We start from the raw sequence: 23,795 nt of genomic DNA, 5'->3' as shown, positions 1-23,795 counted from the left end.
CTCTGGTCAGGGCGTGGTTTCTGTCACTAGTCAGACAACAGTCCTGGCGCACTTCCTGTGTGCTAGGTGGGGAGGAGGGGGCAAGCCCCAGGAAAGCCTGACACTGTGACTGTCCCCTCTGCTGTTTTCTTAGTCATTCCCATAAGCCAGGGAGGTGGACACCTACTCCCTGCTTCACAGATGAGCAAACAGGTGGTGACGTTCATCAGCCCCTTGGGGTGTCCTCTGCCAGGGCCTGAGTCTGGTCCACCCCGGAGCTCCACCGAGAAACCTGACTTTGAGAAAGCCTGGCAGGTCAGAGGGGAGGCTCCCAGGGACTGGAGAGAGAATGGGTGGGATTTGGACAGTGGGTGGGGGGGGGGGGGGGGGGGGCGTCCAGGGGGGGGGAAGCCTTGAGAGGCAGGCAGGGTGGAGGGCAGAAAGGAAGGCGTGGGCCCTCCTGGAGGGGAGAACAGGTGGGCAAAGCCAGGATTCCCGAATGGAAAAAATGCAATGCAAGTGGTAAAGGGGTCTGCAGACCTGAAGTTGGACAAAGTTGGAGGGGTCAGCGTTGCGGCTTTTTTTGCAGCTGTCAGTGGGGTCCTCAGATGGGTTACTTCGGGCTGGATCTTGGTACAAGGCACCGCCGCATTAAGACGGGGCCTGCCCAGCCCTTGCCTCTCCCCACACTGACCCCCTCCTCCCTGCACACCCATGCTCCAGCCACATGGTACTCGCATGACCCTGGCCCAACTTGCAGATCACCTCCTGTGGGAAGCCTTCCTGGATTGAACCCTGTTGGAGCCCTTGCCACTTCCTGTTGACATGTTCTTTTGCTGGTCTGTTCCCCTGCCCCCACTCTCTGAGCCCACTGTGTGGTGGGCACCAGCACCCAGTTGGAGCCTGGCATAGAGGAGGGGCTTGGAAAATGAGGGGATCCAGGCAGGGATGCAGAGAAGCTACCAGAACTCAGCTGGATGGACTGGGCCCTGAAGGAGGTGGAGAGGGAGCAAGGAGGAAAGGGGATCCCAGGAGACAGAAACGGCCAAGACAGCTCTGAAACACCTTGCCTAGCAGGAACGAATGGCACGGATTCCTGAGCCCTTACTATAGGCCAGGCTCTAAGTCCCTGAAATGCCAGTGACCCAGGCGGGAGGTCGAGGATTAATGCCAAGGGCTTCTGGAAACTGAGCAGCCCGAAGTGATGGGGCCCACCCATTCTGTCACTATCTCGCTCTCCCCCGAGGACAACCTGCCACTGGCAGATAAGCGTCCAGGCCCCAGCTCGGGCTCCCCAGGCGTAAAGGGACCGGTGGAGGCGAGCACACAGGAGCGGCGGGGGGGGGGCGGGGGGGACACCCCCACCCCCACCTCCCACCCCCTGGCCGACCCCGACCCCGCGGGCCCCGCCTGCCTGCCCCGAGCGCCGCAGGAAGTGGCGGCCCCAGTGAAAGCGAAGGAAACTGTCGAGGTGGGGGCGAGAAGTGCAGCGGGGAGGAGATGGCGGGAGAGCTGGGGTTCCTGTCACGTGACCCCTCCCCCGGCTCCCTCACAGTCCCGCCCGGCGTGGCGGGAGCCGGTCCAACGAGGGGCCTCCTCCTCGGAGGGACTTGGTCCCTCGTCCCCAGGTGAGCTGGGTGCAGAGTGGGGGAAGGAGGCAGAGCAAGAGGCGGTGAAAGAGAGAACCGAGGGGACGGGGCTGCTGAGGGATGGGGGTTATGGCCGCCGCGCTAGGGTGCCCTCCCCAAGTCTGGGGGCTGTAGCCACGCCTCCTCGTCTGCGGTTCCCCGGGGGGCGGGGCAGACCCAGTCCTGGGGGCTGGACCCCAGGTAGCGGGCTTCTAGGAACGGTCAGGGTTTGGGACAGGGGCCTGTTCCCACTGGGAGAAGTAGCACGGGGAGAAGAGCCGGAATTGTCTTGCCGAAGGGTGACCCCGAAGGCCTGTGGCCACGCAGCAGGTGTGACTGGGGTGCAGCAGGCGTGACTGGGGTGCAGCAGGCTTTGGACCCCATCGCCCTTATCTGTGGCCACACCTGGCTTTGTCTTTGTCTGGGACAGTCCCATCTTTCCATGCCCTTTTTGGACTTTTCTCCCCATTGACAAACAGGGAAACTGAGGCCTCTGGCAGTGTGTTGCTTTGAGATGTGGACGGGGACCCAGTCCAGATCTGCTCCAGCTGAATTCTCTCTTCATCTCTGGCTGTGCCAGGGCCAAGAGACTGAAGCTCACCCAGCAGGCACCCCACGTCCCTTCTAGGAGGTGGGGGATTGTAGCCCAGCGCCCCCAACCTCAACCCCACCGCAGAGATGCTGAGGCAGTGGTCAGTGCAGTCCAGCCAGGCCCTCGTGGAGCCAGAACCTGAGCCAGGGGTCGCGGAGCTATGGGAGCAGGAGATGGAGCGGCTGCGGTCCTCCCAGGCACTGGTGCAGGAGTTGCCCTATGCCATGGTGGACAAGCGCCTCATCCGGTGGGTTCCCCAGGGTGGGACACGGTGGGGGCCAGATGGTGGGGGTGGGTGGAGCACCCACAGGATGCACCTGTTGGATGGGGGTGGAAGTCACCCGCGGTGGGAAGGCTCCTCTGGCCCTTGGCATTGCTCTGCCTGGCTCAGTGGGCACAGTGGGTGACTCAAGGCCGCCCGCGTCACCGCCCCATCCCAGGCAGCTGCGGGAGCCCCAGGGGGTGAAGACCTCTTGCTGGCAGCGATGGCGGAGCAGGCGGCAGACTGCGGCACGGCGCCTAGGGGAGGCGGCACAGCGGCTGGCCCGGGGCTTTGGGCTCTGGGAAGGGGCTCTCTACGAGATCGGGGGTAGGACCCGCACCCCCACCTCTCACTTCCCCCCTCCCCCTCCCCTCTCTGTAGGCTCAATGTCCGGTTTAGAAACCCGAGGCCACCATCCCGCTTGCCATTGTCCCTTCCGCCCCCACCAAACAACCCCCCCCACCACCAAACAACGCCCCCCATCCTTTCACGCCCCCCTTCGGCGGGGAGCCGGGGCGCAAAACTAGGCGGATGACAGCACCCCCTGGTCGCTCTCAGAGGTACTGCTGGGGGAGCCTCCCCGACTCGGCCATTGATCTGAGGTCCAGGCAGGCCTGGTTCACCCCCACCCTGCTGGGTTGGTCGCCCTCGGATTCTCAGCTGCGCCCCGGCTTGGTGCGGCTCTGAAGGACCTGCTGCTCTCCTCGTAGGCCTCTTTGGCACCGGAATCCAGTCCTACTTCACCTTCCTTCGCTTCCTGCTGTTGCTCAACCTTCTGACCCTGCTTCTCACTGCCGGCTTCGTCCTGCTGCCCCTGGTCTGGCTCCGCCCCCCCGACACAGGCCCCTCCCTTAACTTCAGTGAGTGCCCAGCCCACCGAGGGAATAAAGTCCTGGAGCGCCCCCTTGCACCCTGAGGACCCTGAGTGTTTTGATCCTGAGGGGCTGATCCAGGGCTCAGAGTGTTGGGACAGCCCTGACCCTCTGTGTCTCAATCCTGGGCATCGTCCTGCTTGGGTCCAGCCCGGGGACTCTCCCTGACCGTGCCTTGTGCATGCCCGACACCGCTTCAGGGCCCCGCTCAGGCCTCCCCAGGATGCGGGGCCCCGGGGGGGGGGGTGCTACGGAGTATATAGGGACAGGGCCTCACCTATGCCTTGGGGTCCCTTCCCTACTGGGCCCCTCTCCCTCCCGACAGCCCTTCAGTGCCCTGGTAGCCTCCAGCCCCAGACTGGTGTTCCCAGATTCCACAATCGACTTTGGAATGTTTTAACCGGCAGGGTAAGTGGGCTCCGTCTTGGCTATGCACCAGGAGGGCTGGAGGACCTGGAGAACTGGCCCCAGGGGACCGCAGTCTAAGGGGACCCCCATCCCTCCAAAGACATTTTGGCTTCGAGGGGAACAGTTTTACGTAAACGGGCTGGAGAGGACCGTGATGGAGTCAGAGAGAGGCTGAGGCCAGTATGCACAGCCCAGGGCCACGGTCATCTGTGCATGGCCCTCAGGACCCAGCTGGGGTGGGGGTGCAAAGGACAGAGGGGAAGAGTGTCAGGGCCTGTGGGATAAGCACCACCTCACCCTCATCTCTGGCAGCCGCTGAGTGGTTGCCGCGCAGACTCCTGTATTCCAGTCCTGTCTCTTCCTCAGAGCTGTGTGGCCTTGGGCAAGTTGCCCACTGCCCTGTGACTGTGACATGGGGATGCTCTCCCTCCCTCCCTGATGAGGATTCTGTGAGAGTTAGAGAGTGAAGACATGGGAGGCACTTAGCACACAGCCCGCGTGACCCCGTTGTCATTGTCCACATCCCCAGGCCTTCACCAACACCTACCTCTTCTATGGCGCCTACCGGGCAGGGCCCGAGAGCAGCTCGTCGTACAGCATCCGCCTGGCCTACCTCCTGAGCCCCCTGGCCTGCCTGCTGCTCTGCTTCTTTGGGATTCTGCGGCGGTGAGAGCGGAGTGCCTGATCACCCCTCCCTTGACGTGGCACCCCCAAAGTAGCAGGAGGGCCCTGGCCTCTGTTCAAGCGGGCTAATCGGTGGTTTCAGGGCCCGGACGGTGTGTCCCCAGCTGCAAGGCTCAGGGACACCGCCCCTGTGCCCCCACCCCCGACCCAAGCCTGCACCCGGGGCGTCAGGGGCTTCCCACCCCAGACCGGAGCCAAGGCGGAGGCCCCTCCCCCATTGGCCCCCGACCTCCTGCTCCCTCCAGGATGGTGAAGGGGCTGCCACAGAGGCTGTTCCTGGGCCAAGACTACAAGTCGCCCGTGAGTGTCAAAGTGTTCTCCTCCTGGGACTTCTGTATCCGGGGACAGGAAGCAGCCACCATCAAGAAGCATGAGATCAGCAACGAGTTCAAGGTGTGTGCGAGGGTCCCGTGTGTGCACGTAGATGCATGGACAAGCGTATGTGACTATGCGCGTGAGTGGGTGTGGCTTGGGAGTGTGTGCGCACCTGCCTCGGGGTCACGCCAGCCTTGCCTGGATCCTGGCAGCCTGTCTCCCCACGAACACTGACCTGGACCTGACCACCCCCTCCCTCTCCTCCACGCAGCACCCTGCCCCCCAGGGCCGGCCCTGACCGACTGTGTCCCCACCCCCGTGACAGGTGGAGCTGGAGGAAAGGCGTCGGCTCCTGCTGGTGCAGCAGGAGACCCGGACCCAGAGGGCCTGCCACCTGCTCACCTACCTGCGGGTCAATGTCCTCATCGGGCTCCTGGTGGTTGGAGCCATCAGCGCCATCTTCTGGGCCACCAAGTACTCGCAGGACAACAAAGAGGTGCCAGGCCACAGACATGCATTCATTTAATCCTGGCCAGAACTTTGGCAGGAGACAGGATGGTCCCACTTGGCAGATGAGCAAGCTGAGGCTCAGAGAAGTTGACACAATTTGCCTGAGGTCACGACAGGCCAGACCGCCTCTACCTGTGATATCCCCCAACTGCCATGCTGCCACTGGAATAGTCCGTGGGCTTCCTGATGCCAGGCCTGCACCAGGGGGACACTTGAGGGGGCTATAGGGCACCCCAGGGGTGCTGCTGGGGGCCCTCCAGCCCCTGGGTGCCCCCTTACCTGCTTTTCCCCTACAGGAGTCCCTGTTTGTGCTGCTCCAGTACCTGCCCCCTGGGGTCATCGCCCTGGTCAACTTTCTGGGGCCCCTGCTCTTTGTTTTCCTCATCCAGCTGGAGAACTACCCTCCCAACACGGAGGTCAACCTCGCCCTCATCTGGTGAGTGCCACCACTGGGGGTGAGGGGTGGGACAGCGTGTGGAGGGTCAGGTACAGAAGGTGCTGTGTCCTGCTGTCCATCGGGGCCATCACCGGGTACCAGGGCGCCCAAGCAAGGGAGGGCATGCAGGGACTTCCAGAAAACACCATCTCAGGAGCCTCCATCTAAGGTTTTCCAGTACCTTCCATCCAAAGCCAGCCAGCAGCTCGCGCCACGCACCAGTCATTCAGAGGGGCCAGTGACAAAACAGCCAGAGGGGGTTGGGAGCCAGCTCCGCACACAGGGAAACCAGGAGTATGGGAGGCACCCAGCTCCCATATGCCCCAAGGGTTTACAGCCCTTGACAATCTTCACGTGACCTGTGAAGTGGGGACCATCCTCAGCCCCACTTGACAGATGAGGAAACCGAGGCTCTTAGGGGTCAAGTGCCTCAGCCAAAGGCAAGCTCACTATGCCTGCTGGATGTGGGTTCACGTACAAGCCCTCCTCCATGTGGGTGCCGGGACACTCCCCGCCCCATGCTCTGCTCTGCCCCTCTCAGGACCAGGATCCTGCCTTGGACCTGAAGCCCCTCCCTGAGCTCCCCCGCCCCCGTGAGCCCCAGCTCTGCCTTTCTGTCTGCTACGCCCCCCCCCACTTGGCTCTGTCTGCTTTCCCTTCTGCTTCCCTAGTGCAGAAGCTGTTGGGGCCCATTCAGCTTTCCTGCAAGGTTGACTGTGGTTTGAAGCTTTATTTTGGGAGCAGGTAGTAACACATGCACATGGTAAAAAGTTCAAAATGCTCCAAAGGATGAAAGATTTAAAAAAAATCAACGCCCCCCCTCCACTTTGCCTCCCAGGCTCCCTCAACAGAAGACCCACGGTTCCCAGGCAGACTTCTGTCGCCTGTCATCACTGAAAGTCCACACTTAGATATAATGGGCGTGTGATGGTTTGGGGGTAAGCCATCCTACTGTGTGGTCCAGTGCTGCGGTATTTAGTGGTGATGCTCGTGTGTCTGATGCATGAGACGGTGTAAGTGGGCGAGGGCGTTAGCAGGCAGGAGAAGAAAGATCTCCCCTGCCATAAGAATATGAAAGGCCCATATGTGCCTGCAAAACTCCAAACTGAGCGGGAGGGTGGGGGAAGGGTAGCTGGACTCCACAGTGTTTGCCAAACTGATTTAAAAAACAGAACCCTTCTCTCGTGAATCATCTGGAGACCAAGATTCTGGGGAACACACTTTGGGAAAGACTGCCACGGACAGAGCAGGCTGGAAGGAGGCTGGGCTCTGGATTTAGAGGGGGCTGGACCCAGAAGAGACGTGATCTCAGAAAGAGCTGGCCACACATGTAACCTGGGTGGAATGCGCCCTCGCCCTTGAGCCCCTCCCCCTGACACCGTCCCGCCCCCCAGGTGCGTCGTGCTGAAGCTGGCCAGCCTGGGAATGTTCTCCTTCTCTCTGGGCCAGACCGTGCTGTGCCTTGGCAGAAACAAGACCAGCTGTGTGTCCTACGGCTACAACGCCTGTGATTACCAGGTGGCTGGTGGCTCCATCAAAGCCTGTCTCCAGTCTCACCTTTGCACGAGAGCAGCCCACCTCCAGGGGGCGCCATTCACAGCACACGATGTGCTCGCTGTGGGGTTTCCCTGCTCAGATCTCACCCTGGAGGCCCGGGTTCTAACTTAGCAATCATATCTGGTCCAGGCCAGGCTCCTACACCGCAGAGGTCCCTAGTGGGTGGGTAAGGGGCGGCTGGGGACCAGGGGTGACAGGTCCCCCCTCTGCTCCAGTGCTGGGAGAACGCGGTCGGGGAAGAGCTGTACAAGCTGAGCATCTTCAACTTCCTTCTCACGGTGGCCTTTGCCTTCTTTGTCAGCCTGCCTAGGAGGTGAGACACGGGGCCCCCCGACGGTGGGGAGAATGGGGCTTGTCTGGGGGTGGCCGCTGGCCACGGCCAAGGGTGAGCATTTCTTCCCAAGTGTCTCCATGTGAGTGAGTGTGGGGGGGTCGGTGGTCCTGACTAATGTGGGTGCCGGGACACTCCCCGCCCCCAGGCTGCTGGTGGAGCGCTTCTCGGGCCCATTCTGGGCCTGGCTGGACCGGGAAGAATTCCTGGTGCCCAAGAATGTCCTGGACATCGTGGCGGGGCAGACCATCACCTGGATGGGCCTCTTCTACTGCCCCCTGCTGCCCCTGCTCAACAGCCTCTTCATCTTCCTCACCTTCTACATCAAGAAGGTGAGCGCCCACGGGCTGGGAGGGGGCCCGGTGCACCTGCGTGGGCGCGTGGAGCCCCCGTCAGCCAGGCGGGTCTCGCGTCCTGCTTCTGCCGGCCGCCTCAGCGTCACTTCCCTGGGCCTCAGGCTCCTTGGCACCTGCGAACTGGCTAACGACCCCCATGTGCTGTTTGCCCCCAGTACACCCTCCTGAGGAACTCTAAGGCCTCTCCTCGGCGATTCCGCGCCTCCAGCTCCACCTTCTTCTTCCAGCTGGTGCTCATCCTGGGCCTGCTCCTGGCCGTCACGCCCCTGGGCTATGTGGTCAGCAGGTGAGGGCTGCAGAGGCGCCTGCGGCTGGTGGGCAGGGAGCTCCTCACCCGGGGCCCTGACACCAGCCCGGCGCTGGCTGTCTCTCCCCAGCATCCACTCCTCCTGGGACTGTGGCCTCTTCACCAACTACTCGGCCCCCTGGCAGGTGGTCCCAGAGCTGGTGGCCCTCCGGCTCCCGCCCCCTGGCCAGCGCGTCCTCCACTACCTCGGCTCCCACGCCTTCAGCTTCCCCTTCCTCATCCTGCTCAGGTGCCTCTCAGGGCAGCATGGGCCAAGGGAGGGCACACCTGGGAGCGGGTCCTTCCCTCGATGGGCACCCCCAGGCAGTCTCATGGGAGCTCATGGGGGCCAGACAAGGACAGGCAGGAGGCAGGGTCCCAGAGGACGGAGCATGGGCCCAAAGACAGGTAGCCCTAGGTAGCACCCTCAGGATGTCACCTGTAAAGTAGGTACCATATATGACCAAGGGGGAAACACAGCGCCTCCTGCAGACACACTGAGAACCTGCCCTGGGGAGGAGAGGGGCTGCCCGCGGAGGAAGGAGAGGAGAGATAAAGGGGTCTGCAGAGAGAAGAACCCCGGGAGGCATTTTGAAGAAACTGAGGTGGGGAGAGAGAAAGGAGGGGGAGGCGCCTGCCATCCAGGGATGACTGACCTTGGATCCCTGTCTGTCCAAAGCCTTGTCCTCACGGTTTGCGTCTCCCAGTCCCAAGCCAATGCGAGGGCCATCCAGGGGCTCCGGAAGCAGCTGGTGTGGGTGAGTGTCCGCTGGGCTGGGGAGGGGCCAGACCTGGCCCTGGAGTGTGGCCTCAGGCTGGGAGCCACGTGACAGGAGTAGGGCCTTAGGCTTGGGACACGGTTGGTAGTTGATAGGATGCTACAGCGGTCGCATCACACGCATCAACTTAGCAGCAGAGCTGACGTTCGAACTCTAGGTGGCGGGCGTGGGCAGGACCCTGGTGGGGGCGTGGTCTCGGACCCGGCGGGGGGGCCGGAACCCTGACGGGGGCGTGGCCTATTCTGGGGGCGGGACTCTTGTGGGAGGGGCGTGGTCTTTGGCTTAGCTGGGGCGGGACCTGAGGGCCGACTGACTAGAGGCGGAACCGTGGTGGGGCGTGGTCTCGATGTGGGGCGTGGCCTCCGGTTGGGGGCGCGGCTTGTGCTGGGCGGGACTAGGGGCGGGGCCTCGGGAGGGGGGCCTGGCAGGGGACCCCGGACCGCGGACCGCGGAGCTGCGGCCGGCTCTTGGGAGGAGGCGCCGCTCGTAATCGGTCGCTCCCTCCCCACCCCCTCCCCACAGCAAGTCCAGGAGAAGTGGCACCTGGTGGAGGACCTGTCGCGGCTGCTACCGGCGCCGGGCTCCGGCGGTTCCGTGGGGCCCGAGTCCCCTCACTCCAGAGCTTCGCGCCCGCGGTCCTTCTGCCCTGGATTCCCGTGCCCGGGCTCCCCGGGCCCCAGGGCCCCCAGGCCGGAACCTTGCCTCGAGGATCCCGCCAGGCCAGGCGGTGCCCCGGTCCCCGCCCCTAGATTCCGCTTCCCCAGCGGCTCAGAGCTGTAGCACCCACCCCTGCCTCCTCCCGGAGCCTCCCCAGGACCCGATCTACCCCCGCCCCGCACCAGAGTGCCCCTGGCCCCAAGCTCCTGCCCCCTGGTGACCGCCGCTCTCAGTGGGCCCTCCAGCAGGACGCCGGAGAGCCCAGGGGGGCAGGAAGAAAATATGGGAAGTTGTATTTATATTTTTACCTCAGTCCTGTAAAGTTTCTATTTTTGTTGAATGTTTTATAACGTACATAATATATGAGTAGAGTAACCCCTGAATGCAATTTATAAATACACATCCACGGGGGGTGTTCAGAAGGGCTCCCACTGTGGGGAGCATCGCTGCAACATCTGCGGGAAGGGCAAGGCCTGGCCACAGTTGAGCAAACCTGCGCTGGGGGCTTGCTGTGCTCTGAGGGCACTTGGGGCCCCACAGCCTCCTGCTGCCCTTCTCCACTGTGAGACCAGTGAGCCCCACAAGCAATGCTTGAGTCGGCTAGCGGCAGAGCTGACACTTGAACTCGGCTCCAGCCCGGCGCGTTCCTGACCCGGATCCCGGAACCCCCAGGGCTTCCTTGAGTCTGAGGAACAGTGGGTCCAGGGCCAGCCTCTCCCTGGCAGGATGCCTCACCTCACGGTCCGTTCCAGCCCAGGACCTCACATCAACAAAGTGGGCCCCCCGAGGACCCCGGGTTAGAGGCCCCTTGGCCACACCTTCTGCAGGCCTGTCGCCAGCCCTCTTCTGTGCACCCTCACCCCCGCCGCCCGTGTTCAGCCAGCCTTTAAGAGCGGTGGGTAAGAAGGCGCCCCAGGAGGCTGCTGGGCATGTACAGACCTGCGCTGAGACACACACCAAGTGTCGGCCTGGGAAGGGGGTGGAGCCAGCAGGGCGTGAAGGCCCAGCAGAGATGCAGCCCAGGGCCTCTGGCCCCTGCCTCTGCAGTGGCTCTCAGCCTTAGAACACTGGCCCTGTGCCGAGGCTGCTGACGTGCTCGGCCCAGGTGCAACCAGCAGCCAGGCATCGGGACTCTCTAGAGCTGCCAGGTGACTCTCCCCGGCAGCCAGGGCTGAGAACGCTGGCCTAAATAACTGTTGGGAGGGAGGGCCAGGAGAACCCCCATGACATGCTCGCAAAGCCTCTCCTTCCACCAGGGGCCTGGCGCCTGGCAGGATTCCCAGCCTGGGCACAGCTGGGCCTCATGCCCTCAGGCCTTCACATGGGCCCTGAAGGCTTGGCTGGTCCCGCCCCTCCTGTGGCTGTCCTCTCTCACTCACCCAGTGTCACATGACCCGTCAGTCTGTCGACAAGTACATGGGCTCAGTCAGCCAGGGGCCACCGGCCTGTCCCCAGGGAAAGTGACACATACGGTTAGCAAGCGGCTTAGGGCCAACGTGTGGCCCCGACCTGCAGCGGTAGCATCAGCAGGCAGCTTGGCAGGAATGCAGATTCTCAGCAGCCCCCACACCACCGGGGCTCCTGACACAGAAACTGTAAGGGTAAGGCCCAGCGCTGTCTTGTGGTGAGCCCCCAAGGGCCCTGCCGATGGTGCCTGAGGAGTAGAAGGCGGCACCAGACACCAAGGTCCTTTTCTGGTCAGCTTCGCATGCCTTTGGCAGACATTCACTGAGAATCAGCCAAGTGCAACACCGGGAGAAGACAAGCTTGGGAAGGCTTGGGGAAATCAAACTCTGGGCCTGTTTGCTCGGCTGAAACGTGGGGCTGACACCACCCTCCTCTGAGGGGCTGTGAGGATTAAATGAGCAATTACTTATCAAGTGTCCTGACACATGCCATGAGGCACTGAGGCTTTCTTATGGCCCCGACTTCATACAATCTAGGTGACCTGGGTCCTCATGAGTCCTCTCCTGCATGCAGAGGAGAACCAGCCTTCTCTGCAAACACTCCAGTCTGATGGCACACAGGTGGTCGCTGGGGAGGGTATCCCCCATGAAAGCCTGGGGGACATATCTCTCGAGTCGGCCCACCACGCTCTCCTCTGACCTGCTCCCCAAATACACTGATGGAAGGAGAAGGCTTCTCAGGAGCTGCCCGAGCTCAAACTTCTTCCCCTGAGCACAACATGGAGGAAAAGATCCACAGGCATGGAGATGGATTGGCAGCAGGCTAGACGACCCCTCTGTCGCTCTTCCGTCCTCAGTTCCTTCAGTTCCTTCCCCCAACCACCTCAGCAGAGCGAGGACACACTGTTTGGAAGAGAACTTGCCTACGAAACTCAGAGAGAATGCTCACTCCCCACATGCACAGAGGCAGGTGGGCCCATAGGGCACACCCCAGGGCGTGAGTCAGGACTCAGGGTGGCAAGTGACAGATGCTGATTCTTGCCTGCTGGGCAGATGGAGGACCACCAAGGCAACTGATGAATCTAGTCCCCAGGTGAGCCCCGGGACATCAGCCCCCAGGCTCCGGCTACCCCCCTCCCCGCTCCCCATCATCCCTGCTGCCGCTCCCAGGTGGGCAGGTCATCTGCTAGACCAGCTTCCCACCATGCCCAGACCTCCCGGGCCTCCGCAGCTTTCCCTGAGGAGGGCCAAGGGTACCCGAGGGCAAGACTGTGCCTTCCTTGGGTCAGGTGCTCACTCCTGGGCTGTGCAGGGGGTGGGTGTGTAGTCCACCTGTGGAGCTCTGCAGGAGAGAACAGGCCCCAGTGGAAGCAAATGGATCCCTGGGGGTGGGCCATCTTCCCTGAGGAAGGCAGCCCAAATGGGCGTTTTCTGCACAAGCTAAGTGAACCTGTCCAGTAGCCCTGGGCTTGGCTTGGGAGGAGCCCAGCTGCCTGGGGCAGGCAGGTGCCAGGGGTTGGCTGTGGGGCTGGCTGGGTCCTGGCCCACACCTCATCTGCTCCCTCCATTCTCTCTGGGCTCCAGGCTGCCCTGAGCCCCCAGCCCTGAGGGGTCCCGCCCCCGGCTGGCCTTAGTGTTCTCAGAGCTCTCCTGGCTCCCTCCACCCTTCCTTCTCCCCAGATCCAGTAAGCTCTGCTGGAGACTGCTGAAAAGGCCATGCCGCCATACGTGATGTGGGCTGGCCTCCTTCTGCTCTAGCTGGAATTGGGTTCAGATCCTGGGGAATGGCCCCTATCCATGGGCGTCAAGCAAAACCCCTCCCCTCTCTGAGTTTCCCTCCCTGCATCACGCTCCTGGGGTGACCAGGGGCCTCATCCGGTCTGAGCTTTAATGTGGGGGCTGAGCCCAGTGCCAGCCACCCAGCAGGTGCCCAGTAGGTGGTCACTAATGAACCAGTGTGAGATGGGCAGAGGTGGCCTCTCCTGCCTGCTTCTCTAACAGATCCAGCCCAGCAGGTCTCCTGAGTGTATGTCAGACTCCCCTGGGGGGTTTAGGAAGGACCCTCATGATAACAGGCCCATCCCAACAGTCCAGAATAAGGATCCTATCTCAAAATCAGAAGATCAGCAACCTTAACACTCCCTTGCCAGGTAACATACATATTCCAGGGGTTAGGACGTGGGCATCTTCCTCCCAAACAAACCCAGTACAGCTCAGCGGTGGTGGCTGAGTGTAAGCCCTGGTTTGGCTCCAAGGCCCAGGGGCCTCCTAATTCCCCCAGAGGGTGTGGGGGCCCAGCTGTTCTGAGCCCAGCCCTGGTTGCTGAGGCCATGGGGTGCCATGGCCTCCGGGTTATCTCCCTGCTGCAGGCACACACCCTAGGAGCATCCCAGGGGCCCCAGAGTGGAGGTGGCCCTGCTGAGGGAGCTCTTGCAAGCCTGAGCAGAGGGCCTTTACCCCAGCAGAGGCATGAGGCTCCTTCCGCTGTTCTGCTTGGCCATGCTGGGTGAGCTAATGGGGACATTGTTGGGGGGCAGGGGGACCACCGCCAGGGCCTGGGGGAAGCAGGCTGAGGGTGCAGCGAGGCCAGGGAGCATAGGAGAGGGACCTGGAGGCACACAGACACTTCCAGAAGCACAAGGACAGAGAGGGAGAGATGTGGCCTTGAGACCAGCCCCTACTGCACAATGAGGCCCAGTGATTGCTTTACTGTGCTGGGCCCACTATTTACTCATCCACAAAAGAGCTGATGATGCTGAATGTTGTGGCCTCAAAAGAGCTTCTGTGAGCAAAGACGCTTGTTGAGTCCTAGGCCTCCCTTCTGTCCTTGGCAGGAGGCTCTCTGGGTGGTCTCCGGCCTCCCCTCCACCCTGGGCTCCCTGCTTACTCCCTTCACACACACACACACACACACACACACCCGCTTCCAGGCACCAGCGGCTTCTCCGCGCAGCAGGAGGTAGGTGAGTAGCCCAGCACGCTTGAGGGAGACGGTGGGTGCCGTGGTGGGTGCCGTGGCTGGCGGAGGTTGCTGATGGTGTGCGGGTGTCTGGTGGTGGACAGATGCACAGTTCTGGAACTTGGCCTCAACCCCTGCAGGGCCCTGGAGGGCATGGAGAGGAGCAGGTGGGCAGGCCAGTGGGGGACCTCCAGGGGACTTGGGGCAAGGGGAGAGCTGGCTTCCAGCTGGGCTCCGGTGGGGGGAGGGAAGGCGAGCCGAGAGCGTGTCCCTGGGCCGGTACATGCTAGTCACTCTACCCCAGGTGCCCGATCTGGAGATCTGTCGGGTGGGTGTGATTCCAGTGAGGGCTGGGGGCACCCGGGGGGGGGGGCACTGGGGCGGAGGAAGTCCTGGCTTCCCCAGAGGTCCGGCAAACGGAGTCTGGCTTACTCTCAGAGGCAGCTGGAGGGCGCCGGGCCCCTTCTCCACCAGGGGGTGGGTACAGAGCCAGGGGGAGGGGACGCTCCTGGTCCCTCCTCCATGCCTGCCTCCTCCCCCCCTTCTCCAGCTCTCCCCCCACCCCCATTTCTAGCCCTGTGACCCTTAAGGTCAGGGTGGTGGGCTACCTCCTCCTCTCCACCAGGCTGGGCGGTGGTGTTCCCCCCTGACCTGCCTCCACCATCACCTCGCTGGGGCCACCGGGTCACAGAGCTGGCATCTGTCTCTATTCCACTGAAGGGTGGGTCTCGCTCGAATGCGGGACAAGCAAAATTATCATTTCCTCATTTGCTTTAAAAACAAACACGTCAGTCCTGGTGTTTCTGCTAAAAAGAGAGCGGCTGGAGGCGGCAGACATTTGCGTCCCCGTTTCGGGAAGTACCTGGCCAGGGCTGGTGGGCCCCCCTCCGCCCCTCACTTCTGCTCAGACTCTTGCCCAACAAGCCTTGTTAACTAAACTCCGGAGAGGCCAGCTGGGAAATCATTCATTCATTCAAAAGAGACTGTAGGAGCACCTGTTTGGTGCCAGGCACGGTTCTAGGCCCCAAGAGGGAACCACAGGGTGCAGAAAAAAACAAAGATCCCCACCTTCCCGTAGCTTACATTCCAGCGGGGCCGCGGGGGTGGGGGGCAGATGACAGACGATAGGGACAATAAGCACCTTCCACAGTGTGCTGGAACCCAGTAAGTCCTAGAGAGAAGCAAGCAGGGAGGAGTGGAAGGGAGCACGGGGGGATGGGGAAGGGTCAGCATGTATTGGGAGATTGTCCCTGAGAAGGGGACACCCGAGCAGGGACACAAAGGAGCCAGTAGAGCCTGGGAGGCCTGAGTGCCGACTGCAGGAGGCAGGGGGGAGGGGAGAGCGTGATGGAGAGGAGGGTTGAGTAGGGAGGGCTCGGTGGACTTCGCTACAGAGGGTGGGGTTTTCATGGAAGCCAAGGTCTGGTTTGCCCTTCAAGGCTGCTGTGTTAAGAGACGGGATGGGGACCGTGGGTGGAATCCCAGGGAGCCATCAGGCTGTTTCTGGGATCCAGAGGAGAGATCGGGTGATAGCCAGAGCCCCCGGGGGGAAGTGATCAAGACATGTGCTGAAGGTCAGGCCAGCGGCGCGTGCTGGGGCGAGGGGATGGGAAAGGCAGAGCCGGAGAAGATGATCCCAAAGTTTTTGGCCTGAGCAACTCAAAGGATTGACCAAATAAAGTGCAGCCTTACCATGGAATATTATGCAGCTAAACACTCCCGTGGGGGCAAGAAGTAGGGCACAAGAGATGGGAAGTTGAGAAACTGAAGAGCCAGGATGTTGGAAAGATGATCTCTGTGTATTTTGAAATCCCCAGGCATCGTGGCCGGCGTGGTATTGAGAGTGATAGGAATGGGGGGCAGGAATCTTCAAGGAATGGTGGGTGTTTCTAGGTAACTAACCCAGGGGAGCAGGGTAGAATACGTCTGAAGACACAAGGTTCAAGCCCGGTGTTTAGGGAGGAAGGAGGGAGAATAGTCCAGAAATGCCAAGGGGATGTCCACCCCTGTCCTCCTAGGTCAGTGCTGGGGAGGCTGTGGGGACCCATCATCTGAGACAACCACGGGGTAGGCCCTGCCCTGGGCGGGGAGGCTGGTTCCCATAGGCGTCGGTGAGGTGCCGGAGTGCCAACTGAGCCCACGTTCCTGAGGGCTCCGTGGGAGGATGCCAGGGTCGGGAAGGTTGGGAGGTGGTGGGGTGACGGGGGATGTGCAAAGCCTCCTAAGAGGTGGGGCAGGGCACAGAGGATGACCTGCGGGCCTGGGGCATCCCGTGGGGCTGCCGTGTTCTTGCTCAGAGGGGGGATATCCGGATGAAGCACGGTTTCAAACTACATCGTCCTCCTGACAGCGAGCAAAGGAAACTCGATGGATTGTCCTCCATGTATTCCTAAAACTTGTGTGGAGTTTCTCAGCGATGTTCAGAAGAACCCCTTGGAGGGGGTGCTGTCGTAACTTCCTGGGACTGCCGTAAGGAATTACCACACACTGGGGGGTTTAAAATAACAACGAGTCATTCTCTCCTAGTTCTGGAGGCTAGAGGTCCGAGATGGGGGTGTCGGCAGGGAGATGCTGACCCAGGCCTCCTCTCTCCTGGCTTCCGGTGGCTCCTGGCAGTCCTTGGCATTCATGGTTGGTGACAGCATCCCTCCAACCTCTGCCTGCCTCTTCATGTGGCCTCTCCCTGCGTGCGTGTGCGTCTCTGTCTCTCCTCGTAGTAGGGCCACCCTAATCCACCATGGATCCCTGGAGTGCATCTGTAAAGACCCTATTTCCAAATAAGGCACCATTCACAGGACCTGGGTGATGGGGCTTGACCATATCTTTTTTGGAAGACATAATTTGACCCTCAACACGTGGGCTGCTTGTTCAAAATCAGATCCCGGAACAAGCCCCCCCACCCCCTTAGGTCTAATACATTGGATCTCTAGGGTTCGGACTCAGATCTCTAAGCCTCTGGTTAGCACAGACACAAGCCTGGAGACAGGCGGGGGCGATCCTGAAGGGCCTCTGAGCCGTGGGGGCAGCAGCTCCGCGGTCCCTGCATTCACCCCAAGGGACTTCCTTCTCTCCTTAGCGACAGAAGGAGGCTCTGCACAGCCACGCATTCAGCCCAGCCCAGCTTGGCTCAGCTTCCGGTCTGAGCGTGGGCCTGTCTCTTCATCACACTGAGTGTGCCGTACCATCCTCCAATGCTCTGATGCACTTAATGAATTTTTAATTGAATGCCAGCCCTCTCATTATTGCTGGGTTAAATGCACAAACTAGACGATCAACAAAGACCACACCAGTCTTGTTAGAATATAAAGTGAATGCCCTATGGCCTAGTGTAGTCAGAAGTGACTCTGGTCTGTGAGTTTATGTAAATCAAGCTTTTATTATTGGCCCTCGAAATGGAAACCAAAACAGCCCAGCTTTTTCTTTTAACTTTTGTTAGTCATTTCCCTCTGTGAAGGGAGTGAAGAAAAGTGTCATCACATTTAACACCCTGAGCCCCATTTCCTCTGTGGAGGGAGATTCGGGCCCCAAGAGCATCTGGGCAGTGAGGAACTGGCCCTTTGGCCCCAGGTTGCATCCACAAAATTACTGGTGGCAGTGTGCAGAATGGCGCCCCAGAGACCACACTGGACGCTCCGTAGGGCTTTACTTACTTCAAATCCAAGACTTTGTGTGAAAGCCTATTTGGAAAAAAAAAAAAAAAAAAGTACTAAACTATGGGGGTTCTCATGCCGTTGAGAAACAGGAACAGATGAGGAAACATTTGTTAGTGTGTGTGCAGCCGTGGGCAGGGCTAGAAATCTGATTCTGGAAGGCTGCTGATGGTTGTCAAGACCACGGTTTCTCAACCTCAACACTTTTGACATCGGAACTGGACGATTCCGTTATGGGGCAGTCCTGTGCGTTACTGGATGTTTTAGTGACATCCCTGGCCTCTACCTACTAGATCCCAGGAGCACCCCCCATTCATGGCAACCAAAAATGCTTCCAGACACAAAGGTCCCTTGGAAGCAAAACCAAAACCACCCCTGGCCAAGAACCACTGGTCTAGAAAGAAATATGCTTAGTGGTCAGAACCTTTAGGATTCCTAGGAAATGTCTCTGAAGGAAGCACATTCTAGTTGGTTCCAGTTCTCTGCTCCGTGAGCAGTTTTCTGATGGCAGTGTGGTTTCCAGAGCCAGTGTGCCCACCCAGCAGGGCAAGGATGATGTATGAGGCACATGATACTTTGATTTCGTCAACGCTTTCCTCTATGCCCCCCAAGCGCTGCCCCTACACACTCTCCTTGAACAGGCACAGAATGTTGCCCACAATGCAGCCTCCCTCCCAAACCCCCATTGAGGGGCAGCTTTGTTTCCACCCAACCCCTGTCTGGAAGAATTCAGCATGGGCCGCAAGAGGGCCAGTAGGAAGCTCTTAGAAATGTCTTCTGCATCAAATCAACTCCAGGATCCGCCTGCAAAACAGAGCCGTTAGTTACTTCCAAGCAGAGAGGCACTTGATGGAAGAATGCAGGGTGCCGCTGGAGAGTGGGTCTGGTCCTGCATCCCCCAGGTGCTCCAGCATCTGGTCCTGCATCCCCCAGGTGCTGGAAGCACCCAGTCTCCTTTGAGGGCCTCCCTGCTCTCTGGAAATCCTGCTTTCCCAAGTGGCCTCTTTCTCTCTGGCTCAGCTCAACCCTGTTGATCTGGGTCCTACCCTCTACCCTCTCCTTCTGACTGTCCCTTTAAACCAGATGTTGACCTCTCTGGAGCCTGGCCAGCTCCCCTGCCTCCCAGGTCCCCTGCTGGGTTTGGCACTGAGCAGGAGGCCTCTGGTACTAGTTCAGTGTGCAACCAAGGAACTGCCTTCTCATGGGAGGGAGTCATTCAGCCAACAAACAGTAGATTTCGGGTCTCCTGCCTTGGGCCAGGGCTATGGTGATGTGCAAGAAGGACTCTAGCACCTGTCCCCTGCCACTTACAGTCGACCAGCTCATTGAATCTAGAAGTTGAATTCAGTGTTGGCTCTCCTGACCTGTGTCCCAAACTTCTCCGTGCTTCCTACTCATGTCCTAATTTCATTTTATTTTTGTAGGAAAATATTCTGGGCAAAAAGAATCTAAACCCCAGAGATAGACTTTTATCCCGGAGGCCTGCCTGCCTTCCTGCCTGCCTGCCCGCCTGCCTGCCTGCCTGCCTTCCTTCCTTCCTTCCTTCCTTCCCTCCCTTCCTCCCTCCCTCCCTCCTTCCTTCCTTCCTTCCTTCCCTCCTTCCTTCTTTCCTTCCTTCCTTTTCAAAATTGGGGTGAAATTCATATAACACAAAATTAACCATTTTAAAGTGACGATTCAGTAGCGTTTAGTGCCTTCACAGTGTTGTGCAACCATCACCCTATTTAGTTCCAAAACATTCCCATCACCCTGAAAGGAAAGCCCCAACCCACAAGCATTCACTCCCCATCTGCCCCTCCCCCAGCCCCTGCCAACTGGCAATCTGCTTTCTGTTTCGGGATGTTCCTATTCGGGACATTTCATGTGAATGGAATCGAAGATAGTTCACCTTCTGTGTCTGACTTACCTCACTCGACGTGATGTTTCTCAGGCTCGTCCGCGCTATAGCATGGATCAGAACTTCATTCCTTTTTATGGGTGAGGATTATTCCATCATGTGGCCAGGCCAGGTTTGACTTATCCATTCATCCACAGATGGCCGCGTGGGCTACTTCCACCTTCTGGCTAGCGTGAATAGTTCTGCTGTGAGCCTGGGTGCACACATAGCCGTTAGAGTCCCTGTTTTCAATTCTTTTGGTAGATATCCAGAAGTGGGATTTGCTAGGTCATATGATAATTTTTTAACTTTTTGAGGAACCGCAAAACCGGCATTTTCTTAAGGTGCTTGATCAATATTGGTTTCCTTCTTCCCCCTTGGACCCTTTCACCTGCCAGAAGTCACCCCTGAGACCTTCATTACCTACAAAGTCCTGGAGGTTTTCCCCAGAGGCCGCAGGGTGGCCATAACGTGCCACTCACCCCAGGCACGCCCGCCCATCACCTACTCCCTCTGGGGGAGTCAGGGCACCGAGGTCGCCAAGAAGGTGGTGAAGACCGGAGACCCGGCCTCCTTCAGCATCAACATCACACTCAAGTCCAGGCCAGACCTGCTCACTTACTCCTGCAAGGCGGCCTCCCCCTGGGGCGAGCACTCAGCCAGCACCAAGCTGCAGATGTACTGGGAGCTATGGACCAGTGAGTGCACGCTGGGGGCTGGAGGAAGGGCAGGGTCTGGGCTAGAAGGCAGGAGGCTGGGGACTGGACAGGTTGCTCACCTCCAAAGCCACTCTGGGTCCCTTAGGCCTGCGCCCAGAACAGTGTAGCTCCTGGCCGGGCCCCAGGGCACCATCTCCTGGCAGGGACCTTTGGGGTGGGCGGAAGTGACCAGGGCCTGGGCCCCATCAGTTGAGCTCTGGCCTCATTCTGATAAAGTAGGCACTTTTTGTGCTTTATCTAGTTGAATCTTCACTGCACCTGGAGGGTGGGGTTTGTGGTTCCTGGCCTATATAAAGCCTTGGTGATTAAGAATGTCGCCCCAGCTCCAAAACCTGTCTTCTTCCCACTTCTTCTCTGATCTTAATTCAGGTGTCCTTCCTGGTGGGAGGCACGGGGTGTGGTTGGGGGGAGGGGAGCTGGAGGATGTTGCCCAGGCCAGTGGTGGGCCCCTGGCCCCCTGACTCCGCCCCTGAGAGGAGCCAGCCTAGTGAAGGAGGGCCCAGGATCTGGAGCCCTATGGTCAGGGTGCAAGTCTCAACACTTAGAGGCTGTGGGTCCTGGGCAAGTCACTCAACCTCTGCGGGCCTGGTTGCTTCATCTGCAAAACAAAAATAGTAATAGTTCCTACCCCTGGAGGGCAGGAAGGAGTCAGTGGAAGCTTCTAGTAGGTGGTCAGTATGCCACAAGGGGCGGTGGTTGTTACTCATCCGTAAGGCTATTTACAGCATTAGGCTGAAGGCCCCGGGGGATTCTAGAATCTAGAATCTTGTGACAGTTCTTGTTCTGAAGGAACTATTCCAGTAAAAGAGCCAAGACTGAAAGAATATAAATAGGGTTGCCAGATAAATTTTGCACAGGACATAGTCATTATTTACCTGAAATTCAAATTTAACTGGGCATCCTGTATGTATTTTTATTTGGTAAGTCTGACAACCCAGAATATACCAAATGTGAAATTGTGTAGTACCCACTGCAAGTAGAATAGAAGCTCAGACACAAGACAGAGGGGGTAATCCGAAAGGCTGCTTGGAGGCGGGAGCCATAACAGTTAGGCCTCCAGGCTCAGTAGGCATTTGGTAACAAGGGAATTTGCTTGGGAGAGGTTGTGAAAGTCACTGAGCCACACCTGTGCTAACCTCGTCCACCCTCCCAGAGCCCGTGTCCCAGTTGCAGGCTACCTTCACCTTGCTGGACAGAGGATCCGGCCCCAGCGTAGAGATTTCCTGCCGGGCGCCCTCGGGCAGCCCACCCATCACCTACAGCCTGGTGGGGAAGGACGGGTCCGTCCACATGCAGCAGAGACCAAGCTATGGGCAGCCTGCCGACTTCTCCTTCGCCCTTCCCAACACGTCCACCTGGCTCCAGTGCCAGGCTGAAAATGACCTCAGTGTCCAGTCCAGCCCCTTCAAGCTGGTGCCCCCCGGTGAGAGGGCCCCTTGGTTCCCGGACGGGCAGCAGTGGGAGGTGGGAGAGCTCCGCCTCGCCCTGGCCAAGAGCAGGGAAGGGTGCTGAGACGGGGGGGCCAGCTCAGCCACCCCCCTCCCTCGCAGGACAGCCGCCCCAGGGGGCCATCGCGGCGCTGGCTGGCAGCCTCACCTCCATTGCCGCTGTCACCTCTTGGTTGCTGGGCCGGGCCTTGTGGACCAGGTAGGAGATGGGTGCAGGATGTGGGGACCGTGAGGACGGTGGGTGGCCTGTATGGGCCCCCAGGAGCCCGGCTGGAGGCAGCGGGTGGTGGGTCTGTAGGACGGGGCTGCTGCCAGGGCAGACAAAGGGCCACATGGATCATGCATGACTTGCAACAGTTCACGAAGGGCGTACTGGGTGCCAAGTGCCTGCTGAGGGCTTGCACAGCCTGGCTTGATCTGACCCAGACCAACACTCCCAGCAGGCCCGTGATGGAGTCCCCCGGCCTCTGGATGGGGCATATTCGCCTGTCTTCCTGAGGGGTCGGAGGAGGGACGCCAGGAGTAGGGATGATGCCCCCCGGGGGGACCAGGGTGGATCAGGGGCTTCTGCTCTCCACGGCAACCACACAGGCCGGTGCTTCCTGGCTGGTGACAAGAGGCAGGGCCAGACCTCCTAGGGTCCCCACTCCACTGACCTGTAAAGTGACCAGGGCCTTTGTGTCATCCATCCCCTTGCCCCGCAGGCGTCAGTGTGCTCCACCTGTCTGGCCTTTGGCAGCCGTCACCTGTGCCCCGTGAACTTCTTACCTCCTTGGGCCTCTAAGATACTGCCATCTCCTGGTTGCCTTCCTCCCTCCCTGGCCAGGCTTCTCAGTGGCCATTGTCTGTCCTTGGTACTCCTCTTGTCTCACCTCTGGGTCCCCCCTCCCATCTCTGTCCCTTCCAGAGGCCAGACTCGTGGGAGACCTGTGTCACCTCTCTGAGCCTCTGTGTTCCCTTCTATAAAATGGGATATAGAGACAGGTTCTCACTCGCCATGTGACCAGGGGCCCGTGCTTGTCCTCTCGGTGATCCAGTTCCCTCCCCCTTCATTTAGTGGGGTGACTAAGCCTTACACCCCTTCTGCTGCCCAGGGCGCTGATGCACTTGGCACCATAAAACTCCCAGAGGCCTTGGGAGGGGTGGCTGAGATGTGTGTGTGCCTAACCCGGACTCTTAACTCCTTTGTCATCAAGGCTGTGACCAGAAGAGGCAGGCTTGGCAGAGTCCTCTCAGGAGGGCCCTGGTCTTTGTCCACTACAGAAAGGACCCGCCATTTGCATGAAGAAAAACCTGCCAGCCCGGATTCTTGGAGCCCGGTGCTCTTCCGTGAAGGCACATGGTGTTAGGCTGAGGATTTTAGGATGGGGTGGGCTGTGATGGAAGGGGAGGTCCATAGGAAGGGGGGGCTCTGTGTGTCCCCTGTCCTCACCCCTCAGCTGCTTGTCACCATCCATGCAGGTCTGGGGAGAAAGTGGGGTACATTGTGAAAAGGCCCATCTGCACCAACCCACCGCCCCCACAGCTGTTCCCCTCTTCCCAGGAGTGGTACCCCCATCTCCTGGTGGCCCAGTCCTCTGGCCCCACCTACTCACCTGTCACTGTCCAGCTCACCTGGGAGAACTCAGCCCTCCCCTGGCCAGCACCCCCTCATTAATCCTCACCTGCAACTAGCAAAAAGCGTCCGGAGTTTTTCCCTGCCTGTCCGCTGGTGGTCCCTAGAGAACGCACCCCCCACCTCACTCCCACTCAGCCTTCTCTGTTCAGAAGCTCTAAACCATTTCGGGGTGTGTTGGGGGAGGAGAATTGGATTAAACCCTGTCCTCTGCCTGTCACCCTGGAAACTTTGTTTCTGTACGCACACCATCTTGGGCATGGAAGTCTGAAGTCACACAGACTCGGGACCTGGTCCAGCCGGGAAAGATTTGGCGGGGGCGGGGCGGGGGGGGGGTGGGCCACGACGCCACCCCAGGCTTAGCTCCAGAGAGAAGCAAAGAGTGACGCGCCAGTCAGGGAGTGCGTCCAGGCTGTGGCCTGGGGTTTTGCATGGAATGGGGGGAGAAGAGGGGGTGCTTGTGAGCCTGG

At 59.8% G+C, this 23,795-nt stretch overlaps 2 protein-coding genes and 1 long non-coding RNA gene across 12 annotated transcripts; 2 read left to right on the top strand and 1 right to left on the bottom strand.

Moving 5' to 3' along the window:
* Positions 1–57: 57 nt before the first annotated feature.
* TMC8 (transmembrane channel like 8) lies at positions 58–10,035 on the top strand. 8 transcript variants are annotated; one of them, XM_025859675.2, is made up of 17 exons: positions 59–294; positions 740–1,607; positions 2,284–2,446; positions 2,640–2,788; positions 3,172–3,321; positions 3,659–3,741; positions 4,271–4,407; positions 4,671–4,818; positions 5,066–5,236; positions 5,547–5,686; positions 7,081–7,204; positions 7,459–7,556; positions 7,723–7,906; positions 8,086–8,216; positions 8,363–8,466; positions 8,896–8,974; positions 9,518–10,035. In XM_025859675.2, the coding sequence occupies exons 2-17, from the start codon at positions 1,184–1,186 to the stop codon at positions 9,870–9,872; spliced, it is 2,640 nt and encodes an 879-aa protein (XP_025715460.2). In that variant the 5' UTR covers positions 59–294; positions 740–1,183; the 3' UTR covers positions 9,873–10,035. The 8 variants fall into 8 exon arrangements, with proteins under 8 accessions (XP_073742277.1, XP_025715460.2, XP_073742276.1 ...); XM_073886175.1 differs by having other exon boundaries at positions 60–294; positions 8,308–8,466; XM_073886176.1 differs by lacking the exon at positions 3,172–3,321 and having other exon boundaries at positions 58–294.
* A 3,389-nt stretch (positions 10,036–13,424) lies between these two features.
* On the top strand, positions 13,425–23,545 carry CUNH17orf99 (chromosome unknown C17orf99 homolog). Of its 3 annotated transcripts, none has more exons than XM_025859679.2 (5): positions 13,425–13,564; positions 19,945–20,241; positions 21,416–21,685; positions 21,818–21,909; positions 22,907–23,545. In XM_025859679.2, exons 1-5 carry the CDS (start codon positions 13,528–13,530, stop codon positions 23,057–23,059), a joined length of 849 nt encoding a protein of 282 aa, XP_025715464.1. In that variant the 5' UTR covers positions 13,425–13,527; the 3' UTR covers positions 23,060–23,545. The 3 variants fall into 3 exon arrangements, with proteins under 3 accessions (XP_025715464.1, XP_025715465.1, XP_025715463.1); XM_025859680.2 differs by having other exon boundaries at positions 19,942–20,241; positions 21,813–21,909; positions 22,907–22,993; XM_025859678.2 differs by having other exon boundaries at positions 13,428–13,564; positions 19,942–20,241.
* On the bottom strand, positions 17,478–20,104 carry LOC141371333 (uncharacterized). The gene is made up of 3 exons (XR_012376217.1): positions 19,574–20,104; positions 18,381–18,471; positions 17,478–17,694 (listed from the first exon to the last, which is right to left on the bottom strand). It is a non-coding gene; the product is annotated as an uncharacterized lncRNA (long non-coding RNA).
* Positions 23,546–23,795: the final 250 nt, after the last annotated feature.

Source organism: Callorhinus ursinus, unplaced genomic scaffold (assembly GCF_003265705.2).
Source record: "Callorhinus ursinus isolate GAN/ISIS: 27379988/994484 unplaced genomic scaffold, GSC_fseal_2.0 scaffold68, whole genome shotgun sequence".
NCBI lineage: Eukaryota > Metazoa > Chordata > Mammalia > Carnivora > Otariidae > Callorhinus > Callorhinus ursinus.
The sequence above is the reverse complement of the archived record's forward strand: the minus strand, read 5'-3'. Positions and strand labels throughout refer to the sequence as shown.